Source organism: Mastigoproctus giganteus, chromosome 7 (assembly GCF_048544385.1).
Source record: "Mastigoproctus giganteus isolate SK-2022 chromosome 7, ASM4854438v1, whole genome shotgun sequence".
Classification (NCBI taxonomy): Eukaryota; Metazoa; Arthropoda; class Arachnida; order Uropygi; family Thelyphonidae; genus Mastigoproctus; species Mastigoproctus giganteus.
This window is the reverse complement of record NC_143581.1, coordinates 184,892,043-184,904,709: the sequence shown is the minus strand read 5'-3', so window position 1 is coordinate 184,904,709 and position 12,667 is coordinate 184,892,043. Positions and strand designations below refer to the sequence as shown.

General features: G+C 38.6%; 1 protein-coding gene across 2 annotated transcripts in view; it reads left to right on the top strand.

The window, feature by feature from the left end:
• Rich (Guanine nucleotide exchange factor subunit Rich) overlaps positions 1-12,667 on the top strand; it is a 579,939-nt gene that overhangs the window by 448,814 nt on the left and 118,458 nt on the right. For both annotated transcript variants that reach the window (XM_090378010.1, XM_090378009.1), the window contains exon 28: positions 10,844-11,008. In XM_090378010.1, the coding sequence (XP_090234136.1) occupies positions 10,844-11,008 (165 nt within the window). The remainder of the gene's footprint in view (positions 1-10,843; positions 11,009-12,667) is intronic.

The window sequence follows — 12,667 nt, the reverse complement described above, 5'->3', positions numbered from 1 at the left end:
GCAGCCCGGAAAATAAGATGCAGGATATTTCAGAGACTGCTGGGAATCACTGGGGTACAAGTAAACACATGGGTTGTGTTAGGGTAGCTAAGAAAAAGAACAGTTGCATGTATACTTGCGTGTACACCAATGCTAGGAGTTTAGTAAATAAATTTGATGAATTTCTCAAAACATCAAAGACAGATATTGTGGGGATTTCAGAGACGTGGTGTCACACAGATATAAAGAATGCAGAACTAGAATTTGGGGAGTACAGTGTCTACAGAAAGGATAGACAGGATAGGAAGGGAGGAGGGGTTATGCTATTAGTTAAGAAATACATAAAATCCAGAGAAGTAAAGCCAGTCGACATTGCTGGACAGTGCAGTGTCAAGTCAGTTTGGTGTGACAGAAGCATTGGGAGATCAAAATTGAGAGTAGGAGTGTGCTATAGGCCTAATGACTCTGATGAGTATAATAAGAAACTGTACAGGGAAATAGAGTGGGCCAGTAAATCAGAGAGTCTTATAATGGGGGATTTTAATTTCCCAGATATTGACTGGAATTTGGGGGCTGGTCACTCACACACTAGCAAGGCTTTTGTGGATTTACTGGATGATTGTTTTCTACATCAGCATGTTCGGGAGGCAACTAGAGGGAGTAATACTCTTGATTTGATTATCAGTAGTGATTCTTCATGCATAAAGAATCTGCGGGTAAATGAACCACTAGGTGGCAGTGATCACAGTGTGCTGAAGTGGGATTTACTCAAAGAGGTAACTACCATTAGGGGTAAAGGGAAGGGTTATTGCTTCCGTAAAGGCGACTACGATGGACTGAGACAGTATTTAAATTCTATACAGTGGGACCAACTGATGATGTTACCAACAGCAAATTCAAAATGGGAAGCATTCAAAGAACTTACCTTGGAAGCTACTAGGCTTTACATACCAACTAAGAAATATTGTTCAAGGTTTAGGCCTAAGTGGATGTCAGATGAACTAATGAGACATATGGCAGAGAAGAAAAATGCTTGGGATACACACAAATTAACACGTGACACAGAAGCCTATGATAGATACAAGTTGATCTGTAACCAAGTTACAAAGGAGGTTAGGCAGGCAAAATCAGATTACGAGAAATGTTTGGCAAGGGATGCAAAGAAAAAAAAAGTTATGTAAACTCTGGAAGGAAGGGGATGAATCAAATTGGTCCACTTGATATCGATGGGTCAACTGTTGATGATCCTGCTCAGGTAGCTAACAAACTAAATGAATATTTTGCATTGACATTCACACATGAGGAGTTATTCAGCGAGGGGAATGTCAGAGGTGTATTCAACTCTGGCAGTAAGCTAGAGAATCTTGTAATAACTGAGAGTAAAGTGGAGGAGAAATTGTTGAAGATAAATACAAGAAAGACACCTGGGGTGGATGGGATCTGTCCAGTTATATTAAAGGAGGCAGCAAAGGAAGTAAGCAAACCCTTAACCATAATTATGAGAGCTTCCTTGGACTCAGGGGAAGTACCCATGTACTGGAGATGTGCAAATGTGATCCCAATTCACAAAGGAGGATCAAAGGGTGACACAAGTAATTATAGACCTGTTAGTTTAACTTCTGTTCCCGGAAAAGTAATGGAGGCACTGGTTAAAGAAGCACTGCACGATCATCTAGACAAGACTTCAGTTATAGCTCAGACACAGCATGGTTTTGTTAAGGGGAAGTCTTGCCTGACCAATTTGATTGGATACTATGATGCAGTCACAAAAGAACTGGATGCAGGGAATAACTTTGATATTATATACTTGGATCTTAGAAAGGCTTTTGATACTGTTGCACATGGAAGACTGCTGCACAAATTGGAGCAGTGTGGCATTGGAGGCAAATTGCTGCTATGGATAAAGGGGTGGTTGACAGAGAGAGATAATCAATGGACACTGCTCATCGTGGAGTAATGTTATTAGTGGAGTCCCTCAGGGTTCAGTATTTGGTCCATTATTGTTTTCTGTATTTATAAATGATATTGATGATGGTATATCAAGCTTAATGTCCAAGTTTGCAGACGATACGAAGGTTGGCAGGGTTGACAAGGACACTACAGACACTATGCTACTGCAACAGGAACTGGAAAGGTTGAGCAGATGGGCTGAGAGGTGGCAAATGAAGTTTAACATTGACAAATGTAAAGTACTACATATGGGAAACAGCAACCCCAGAGCAACGTATCAACTCTGTGGTACTACACTGACAGTGGTAGAGAATGAAAGGGACCTGGGGGTGGTTGTGCAGGCAGATATGAAGTTTTCTGAGCAGTACAGACGGGCTGCAAGAGTAGCTCATGGTGTATTGTCGATGATATATAGGAATGTTTCTAGCAGGGATAAGGAGGTGACTATCCCCTTGTATAAGGCAATGGTCAGGCCACACCTAGAGTACTGTGTACAGGTCTGGAGGCCTCATTTCAAGAAGGATGTAGAGATGCTGGAAGGAGTATAGAAAAGGGTAACAAGATGAATGAATGGAATAAAGGGGTGCTCTTACGAAGAAAGGCTTAAGTTTTGCAAATTACAGTATCTGGAGACTAGGCACCAGTGAGGTGATCTGATAGAGGTGTATAAAGCCTTGAATGGTTTGAGCATGCTCAATGCTGATGGGATTCTTCCTCTTGCTCAGAATAATCACCTGAGAGGGCATAAATTCAAATTGAGGAAAGACAGATGTAGGATAGACGTGAGGAAATTTGCCTTTAGCCAGCGGGGGTGGTTGGTTGGTGGAACAGACTTCCATCCCTTGTTGTGGAAGTTGATGGCCTGAATAAGTTTAAGGCTCAGCTGGACAGGTATTTCGAACGAACAGAGGGGATAAGTGCAAGTGGTTATTTTTTATTTATTTATTTATTTTTTTTTTTTTTATTGACTGATGCTGCATAAGCTTTCTTTATTGTATCAAATGCCTCTACTAATGCTAATGCTAAATTAGATGTCATGAAGAAATTTTGTTGCGCGAATAATCAAGATTTAAGTTCTTCTAATTTATTTTTTCTAAGGTCACTATTCGGCGGAAAATCCGATTGGTATTTACCATGGAGTGCATTGAAGTGCCTTTCTAAGTTTCCTTTTTTGGGTATAGCCATGGAAGCATTGCAAATGAAACAGCAACATTTTTCTTTCACCATTACAAAAAAGTATTAGGCGCCTCCGTAGCCAGGTGGGAAGGAGCAGCAGTGCGTAGCACACGCTTCTTGATTAGACCGGGGTTTGAGCCTGTCACCACCAAATACGGAGGATGCGGAAAGGTCAGGGAATGACCACCGCATATCCCGGAGCAATATGGTCTTAGTTGCTAATGCTCCTAAAAATCAAATAACAAACAACAACAACAACAACAACAACAAAAATGTATTCTAGTTCCCACTCTTGATGAAAATTATACATTTTACTCTTTTTCGTAGTATTCATTTTAAATCAAAAGGTATTAAATTAAAAATTAACATATAAGTACTGTCCAGTTATTAAATCAGCAGAAGCAATGCTTATCGATTAAAACACTTTAAGTCGTGCGAACCGGAAAAATATTCTGTCTGAACAACTAACGTAGGATAATTGATGCCGACCGGGCTAGCCAGTTGGGTAAAGTGCCTGCCTGCCAACCCAAAGGTCAAGGGTTCGATTCCCGCCTCGGGCTTGTATCAGAGTACTGTAAAAACCTTGGGAGGTGCATTATGGCCACAGATGCCGATGCCTCAACAACTACCAAAAAAAAAAAAAAAAAAAATGATAATTGATGAAGAGGATTCCCGAATGAGGAAGTTGTTTCCGGAATAACTGGAGAAATACAGCACCATTTATTGCTCTGTTTGGTTATATTCTTATAAGAATCAGTTTTGAATGCCTTTGTGATATTTCTCTAAAGCTATTTCTGGAGGTCACGACCATAAAACAATAAAAGCAATTTGCACTTTTCTGTTAGTGCAATCTAATTATAAACGGATAGTAAACTATCCTGGGTATAACCTTCATGCACAAGTACATGGTGGGTGACCACCCAGGTGTGAACCAACGTAAGCAGGGGTCGAGGTGTGGCGCCCACACCACATGGCAGAACGCCGCCCCTCTATGTTACCAGGCAGTACTAGGTGGTAGATGACTCTCATCAACCGGTGAAATACCACCACTTTGCTTATTGGAGGCTTGAAGTGGTGGAACCCATGTTTAGTCTCTAGAGCTAAGTTCCGGCCAACCCTTCCCTATCTCTTCCATCATGCAGTATGATTGATGATTTTTGAGGTTATGATGAATGTCGTGGCGAGATCCAATATTCCTTACATTTCGAGGGTACAGCTCTAAAACGGTGTTCACAGGCCGGCCGCTAGATAGTACACCGGACCAAACTTATTGGTAACTCTCTTGGAGGCTTTCGGATCAGCTAGTGTATAATCTTGCTACCTCTACTCTGCCAGATAGTGACTGGAGGGAGTCCGAGTAGTGTTTATGCGGGGAGCATTGTCGAGGCCACGTTATGTCAAGGATCTGGGTATATTCTTACCACATGCACGCCATATCCAAAAATTTCATTACTTCATACAGCATGTCCAACCCACTTTTTCTTACTATTGAATACACCATGAATTGTCAAACTAATAGAGCAAGCTTATCGGCGAAAAGATATAAACCTCCCAAGCACTTCCTAATTCATTTCACAAATATATGTCGTCTCAATTCTAATCTCAATGATGTCCATTTCCACTTCCAGTCTGCCAAACCCCATGTACTTTTTCTGACAGAATCTCACTTATCGGTTGATTCAACTACTGCTCATCTCAGATGCCCAAATTATTCGCTGTATGATTCCTTTTGCCTCAAAGGTGGTACTTGTGCATATGTCCGTTCTGATATTCCCTGTCAGAGACTTCGCAATTTGGAATCTCCTCTCTTTGATCTTCTCTGGCTTAAAATCTCTCTACCTCATTGTGTAAAATTCATCTGTTGTCTCTACCGTTCTCCCAACTCCACTAATCACTTGGAGCTCTTTGACTTCCTCTCTTTGCAACTTGACTTTCTCAAGTCCAGCTTTCCTAACAGTGAGGTAATTTTCCTTGGTGATTTTAACGTTCACAACTCCAGCTGGCTTCCGTTTTCTAGTCACACCGACCCAGCAGGTCGAGATGCTGAGGCTTTTGCAATTACTAATGACCTAGCACAGATTGTTCATTTACCTACAAGAATACCGGACAATCCTAATCATACAGCCAATTTGCTTAACCTTTTTCTCACAAACAACCCTTCTAAGTACAAGGTTGAAGTGAGAGCTCCTTTAGGCACTTCAGATCACAACTTGGTGATTGTCTCTTCTCCAATGGAACCTTTATCTCATGGCTATTCCCAACCTCGTATTGTTTGGCATTACAAGAATGCAAAATGGGATGACCTGCGAGACTTCTTTTCTTCTTTTCCTTGGTCTGATTACTGTTTCAAAACTTCTGATGTCAACGTTTGCTCAGATTGTGTCAGTGAAATTATTCTTGCAGGAATGGAATCCTTTATCCCACACTCCACTTTAAAATCTTGTCCTTTATCTAAACCTTGGTTTTCCAATAAATGTGCTAAGGCTGTCCAAGAGAAGAATGTTGCATATCATAATTGGCTTGTTTCTAATTCTTCAGTTTCATTTTCTGCCTACACCAAAGCTCGCAACAATTGTAAAGCAGTTATTAATCAGTCCAAACTAGAGTTAGAACAGGCTAAGAGTAGAAAACTTGCTTCTTGCCCTAATGGTAGCCGAGCATTCTGGTCTCTTGCCAAAGCTATTGGCCGCAACTTTTGCCCATCTCTGCTCCCACCTCTATCCAAACCAGATGATTCTGTTGTCACTTCAGCCAAGGATAAAGCTGACCTGCTAGCATCCCATTTTTCTTCGAGCTCATGTATTAATGATCTTGGTAAAACACCTCCCACCATTCCCAACATGTACCATTCAATGCCACCTGTGGTCTTCCGTCAAAAGGATATCAGAAGGATTTTGATGAATCTTGATGCTAAGAAAGCTCCAGGTCCTGATGGTATTTCTCCACTTGTTCTCAAAACCTGTGCTCCTGAACTTACTCCTATTCTTTGCCGCGTTTTTTCACTTTCTTATTCCAAAGGTGTTTTTCCTTCTGCTTGGAAATATGCTCATATCCAGCCAGTTCCTAAAAAGGGTGACAAATCCCTCTCCAATTATCGTCCCATTGCAATTACTTCTACTCTTTCTAAAGTAATGGAGAAATCAATTAACCGCCAACTCTTAAACTACCTAGAAACCTTCGTCTGATCAACGATCGCCAGTATGGATTCCGTCAGTGTCGATCCACTGGTGATATTCTGGCTTATGTTACACATTTATGGACTAATTCAATGGAAAGGTTCGGTGAAACACAAGTAGTTGCTCTTGACATCTCAAAGGCTTTTGATCGTGTTTGGCATAAAGGTCTTCTAAACAAGCTTCCAACTTATGGTTTGCCAACTGTTTTTAGTAATTGGTTATCCAGTTTTCTCTCTGATCGCTCACTGAGGGTGATGGTAGATGGCTCTCTGTCTTCTAACTTCTCCACTAATGCCGGTGACCCGAAGGTTCAGTTCTTTACCCCACTCTTTTCCTCTTGAATATCAATGACCTTCTTCCATTGACTGGAAATCCTATCCATAGTTTTGCCGATGATAGCATATTGCATTCAACTTTCCATTTTGAGAAACCTTGTCCAGCTCAATCAGCTTCAAGTTCTCGAAAATCTGCTGCCAATTCCTAAAATGCCGATCTTCAGGTAATTCTCGAGTGGGGCAAAGACAACTTAGTTGATTTCAACCCTTCTAAAACTCAGTCTTGTCTTATATCTCGCAAAAAGGATTCTTCTGCTCCTATGCTTATCTTTAGTGACACTCCGATTTCTAGGCAAAATGATATATCTCTTTTGGGGATTACCCTGACTTCTAATCTCTCTTGGCACAAGCACATTACAAATATTGCTTCCTCTGCATCTAAAAAACTTGGTTTTCTCTTTCGCTCTCGCCATTACTTTTCTTACAAACAGCTGCTCACTCTGTATAAATCGCAAATCCGCCCTGCCATGGAATATTGTTCCCACATCTGGGATGGTGCCCCCAAAACCTCTCTCAGGCTTCTTGATTCCATTCAGAAGAGGTCAGTTAGGTTAATTAATGATTCATCTCTAACAGAGTCTCTCCACTCGCTTTCTCATAGACGCACTGTTTCTGCTGCATGCCTCTTCTACAGATACTTCCATGGGCACTGTTCTTCTGAATTGGCTTCTATAATTCCCGCTCTCTCTTTCAAAACAGTCTGAACACATGCTGCCACCAGCCAACATCCATTTACTGTCCAACTTCAAACCTACAGAACCAACTTTTCATCTTCCTCATTTATTCATTCAACTGCCGTTTTCTGGAACAACCTTCCTTCATACGTATTTCCTGAAAATTACAATCTACAGAAGTTCAAGTCCAATATCAACAAATATCTTCTTTCGTCTTCTCAACCTCCAACCCAAGCATGGTACTAAGTACTATAGGTTCTAATACCTCTCGTGTTTGGGGTTCTGATAAAAAAAAAAAAAAAAAACTCAATCTTATTGCATTTGCAATAATATCTACAGCTAGATTTCTGTGGTATTTTATGTTATAATGGTGAAATGTGTTTCCCTTTCAATGAAATCTTCAATCATGCAAAAAAAAAAATAAATAAATAAATTTTCGAAATCTGCTCTTCATTCCTATTTTTGAAGCTTAGTTAAAAAAATAAATAAAAAATAACGTGCAGGTAGCGAAAACCCTCTGCGCAATATAAAATTTTGGTAGTATACCTGACCCGCAAATTGATGGTTAACTGTACATTTAAAATTTGTCGTGATTGACCGAAATTGAAGCCGCGATCGACTCGTTGCCCACCCCTGATATATTACAACAACATTCCTGCAATTATGAACTTTTTTTTAAAATTTTTTACCCAGCAAAGTGGAGGCTATTTACTGACTTGTTGAAGCAGAGCTTGTAAGGTTTCTCCTTCACAATGGAAATAAGTATTTATCCATTTCTGTAGCCCATTCAGCACACTTAAAAGAAAACTATGAAAATGTTAAGCTTCTTTTGGAAAAAATTCAATACAAGGATCATGGTTGGCTAGTGTATGGAGATTTTATTGGACTGCTACTCAACCAGCAACATGGTTACACTAAAATGCCTTACCCTCTGTGTGAGTGGGATAGTTGAACAGCAGTTTTAACATTGGGAAGGGAAAGTTTCCACCAAGATAGTCTGAGACCAGATTCAAAGAACATTTAAAAAAAAAAACCCTCTAGTATATTGAAACAAGCTATAGTTGCTTCCTCTGCATATAAAGCTAGGTTTAATGAAACAGTTCATGTAAATCCTGAATAAAAAAGGAAATTGCTTCAAGTATATTATCACTAGATTCCCATCCCAAAAATATCAAAACAGGAAGACCAATGTATTCACTTCTTGTATGTATGTATGTGTGCAAAGCAATATTATTATCCTCCTATCAAGCATAGATGGCTGTAAACTGGATTTCTTATATGCTAAACTGCATTACACCTGCACCTTTTTGGCCTTGAATGGTTTCAGCTAGCTCAGTGCTAATCAGATTATTCCTCTTGCCCAGATTAATCGCCTGAGGAGACATAAATTCAATTTTAGGAAAGGTGGTTGTAGAATAGAGGTGAATAAATTTGCCTTTAGCCAGTGGTTGGTTGATTGCTGGAACAAACTTCTATCTGTCGTGGAAGTTGACAGCTTAAATAAATTCAAAGCAGAACTAGGCAAACATTTGGAGTGAATGAATTGGTGAAATGAGAATGGTGTTTTTTTTTTTTTTTTTTTTTTCGCTAATGCTGTATAAGCTTGCTTTCTTGCATCATATGACTCTACTATTGCTAATCTCTGCTTCAAACTTCATTGTCAGAATAATGCATATGAATATTGTATAATATGACTTATCGCTCCATGGAACTTTTTCTCTTATTTCAAAGTCCACAGACAAGGGACAGTGTGCCACTCCTATGACAACTTCACATAGATGGTGTATACATTTATGGACAGTCCTGTTGACATTCAGAGTGTGTCAAGTCTTCTAGTGGTGTCTTCACGATCATGTGACCACTATTTTCTGTGCAGTAAAAATCTGCTGTATTTAAATGCTTTAGTGAAATTTCTTTCATCAAATTAGCATTAGCAAAGGCACATGATGCAAGAAAGCAAGCTTATATAGCACTAGCCAAAAAAAAAAAAAACCCCTTATTTCACCCATCCACTCGGTCCAAATGTTTGTCAAGTTCTGCCTTGAATCTCTTTAAGCTATCAACTTCTACAACAGCAGATGGAAGTTTGTTCCAGCAATCAACTACCCGCTGGCTAAAGGCAAACTTTTGCACATCTATCCTATAACCATCCTTCCTCAATTTGAATTTATGCCCTCTTAGGCAATTATTCTGAGCAAGAGGAAAAGTCCCATCAGCATTGAGCATGCTCAAACCATTCAAGGCTTTATACACCTCAATCAGATCACCTCGCAGGTGCCTAGTCTCCAGACACTGTAATTTGCAAAACTTAAGCCTTTCTTCGTTAGAGCAACCCTTTGTTCCATTCGCTAATCTTGTTGCCCTTCTCTGGACTCATTCCAACAGCTCTACATCCTTCTTAAAATGAGGCCTCCAGACCTGTATACAGTACTCAAGGTGTGGCCTGACCATTGCCTTATACAAGGGGATAATCACCTCCTTATCCCTGCTAGAAAAATTCATTCCTGTATATCATTGACAGGGCACCATGAGCTGGCTGCTCTTGCAGACCGTCTGCAATGCTCAGAAAACTTCATATCTGCCTGCACAATTACCCCCAGGTCCTTTTCATTCTCTACCACTGTCAGTGTGGTACCACAGAATTGATACGTTACTCTGGGGCTGACCGGGCTAGCTGTTGGGTAAAGTGCCTGCCTGGCAACCCAAAGGTTGCGGGTTCGATTCCCGCCTCGGGCTTGGATCAAAGTATTGCAAAAACCTTGGGAGGTGCATTATGGCCACAGAAGCCTATGCTCCAACAACTACCAAAGGGAAAAAAAGTTACTCTGGGATTTCTGCTTCCCATATGTAGTACTTTACATTTGTCAATGTTAAACTTCACTTGCCACCTCTCAGCCCATCTGCTCAACATTTCTAGATCCTGTTGCAGCAGTGTACTGTCATTAGTGTCATTAACAACCCTGCCAACCTTCGTATCATCTGCAAACTTGGACATTAAGCCTGATATACCATCATCAATATCATTTATAAATACAGAAAACAACAATGGCAATTCATGTAGAATTGCTTCATAATTCATAGGTTACTAGTAGTTTGATAATCAGAGTCACCTACTACCTAATGAGAGAACAGCAATATTCTAAACAAGCTGTCATAGTGTCTTTTGATATTTACAATAGCACTTTATTCCAACATTACAGTCGTATAGAATATGAATAGTTCTCAATTACTGAATTTAAGTCTATTCCATGTTAATATTTATAGCTTTGTATTTAGGAATTTTCTAATTCATGCCCTCATATCATAAACTTTCCAGATACACACTGTTTGCAGTTTGTATCACTAATAGATATATGCCTGTATAGTAGGCGTGATAATAGATATATGCCTGTATAGAAAAAAAACGAATACTTCAGTTTTTCCTTTATTGTTTCAAATTTTTTAAAAATATATATTATGATATGTCATAACTTTATAGGTTGCAGACATAATTTGTTTTTGCTTAAAAATTAGATTAAAATTAATTCCCCATTTTGATTTTGTCATTCCACAGGCAAACTTCAGAAACAAAGGAAAAATCTACAGCTGAAGACTTCTTTATTGACACTATTTTAGCACGGCATGCTAGAAAACTTTTATCTTCAGGCCGGTTAAAAGACCTTGGCTACTTTGCTGCTCACCTTGATTTCCATTTAGTTTCATTCCTGAAAAAGGAGAGGTAAAATTAAGTAATATTTCTGAATTCTTAATGTAATAATTTATATGCTCTTTATTTTTCTGAACAGTTTATAAGTTCACTGTTAACCTTTTGCAGAGTTAGTGTCTTGAACATGTCTGTGCCCTGAGCCATAAAATTTTTACTATCTGTGTGTTCAGTGGAGTGAATTTCTTAATTAAATTTTGAATATTCGCAAAAATGAAACACAAATGCTTGCAAATATTAATATTCTCTTATTTTGACTTTGTCGCCCAATATTAAGAGTGAAATTTATTTCAAAAATTAAATCATAATTTAAAAAATAAATACATAAATAAAATTGTAAAATAAATTTTTAAAAAAAATAATAAAATTTATAAAAATATTAATTGTTTGGTGTAATACTGTGGTTTGTATCAGTTTTGTATCAATTGATTTAATTTCAGATAGATCTGAATTCCCCAGAATTTTAACTTCCATAAGCCAAAATTAGACAAAAATGTCTGGGAGGTAGTCATACCTCCCAGACATTTTCATAATGACTTTTGATTTTGTAATGACTTTCTGGGAGGTAATGACCTCCCAAAAAATAAATATATGATGGCAAAACACATTTTTCATCCAGTTCCTTTGTTACTACATCATAGTAGATAATCAGATTGGTCAGACAAGATATCTCCATAATCCTTCAACTTTTCTCTCGGTTATAACTTGCTATACTTACGGTTAAAACTTCTACACACATGACTATAGATGCAAAATATTTATTTAGTTTGTCAGCAATCTGAACAGGATCATGGTTATGCCATTCATATCTAATGAGCCAAGGCTAATTTTTTAATGTTTAAATATTTTAATTTGAACATACAATGTATTTTAAAACTTAAATATTTGTTATTTTTCGTTATTTAACAAATTAGTACAGTGTAAAATGCACCACATACTAATAAACTTAAAACAGTTATAAATTAATTAATTTATTATTCCCTTATCTCAGAGTTTTTAGAAGTTTTTCTTTGGGAGGGATAGCCAGTTTCTAGTAAATGTCTCTTCTTTCAGCATCTTGAGAAACCCTTTCCAATAAATCACGAAAGCTTGCACAGTTCATTCAATAAAATTCTTCGAATTTTTCTTTATGGAGTGCAAATTATTTACCCAAAACCACGAAACTATGATTTATGTTTTGTAAATGATAAGTATGTACACAGTACCTTCGTCTTCTTCTCAAGTACCACAAAGAAATTACGAAGTCCTCTTCATTTGAAGAACTCATTAAGACTGACTGTTAATGGTTCCTTCCATTAGTTTTATGTGAATTCTTAGCCAAAGACTTCTTGTAATATAATCTGGCATCCTGTGGTGCCTCCGTAGCCAGGTGGGAAGGAGCAGCAGTGCGTAGCACATGCTTCTTGATTAGACCGGGGTTCGAGCCCGTCACCACCAAATACGGAGGATGCGCAAAGGTCAGGGAATGACCACCGTATATTCACGGAGCAATATGGCCTTAGTTGCTAATGCTCCTAAAAACCAGATAACAAACAATAACAAACAATCTGGCATCCTGTTAGGTCTAAACTTTGAACACTATCTGTTGGTATAAAAAGCTTACTAGCCTCTGCAATTATTTCTTTGATTGTATACTACTTAGATTTGCAGTTGGTAATAATCAGTAGGCTTCAC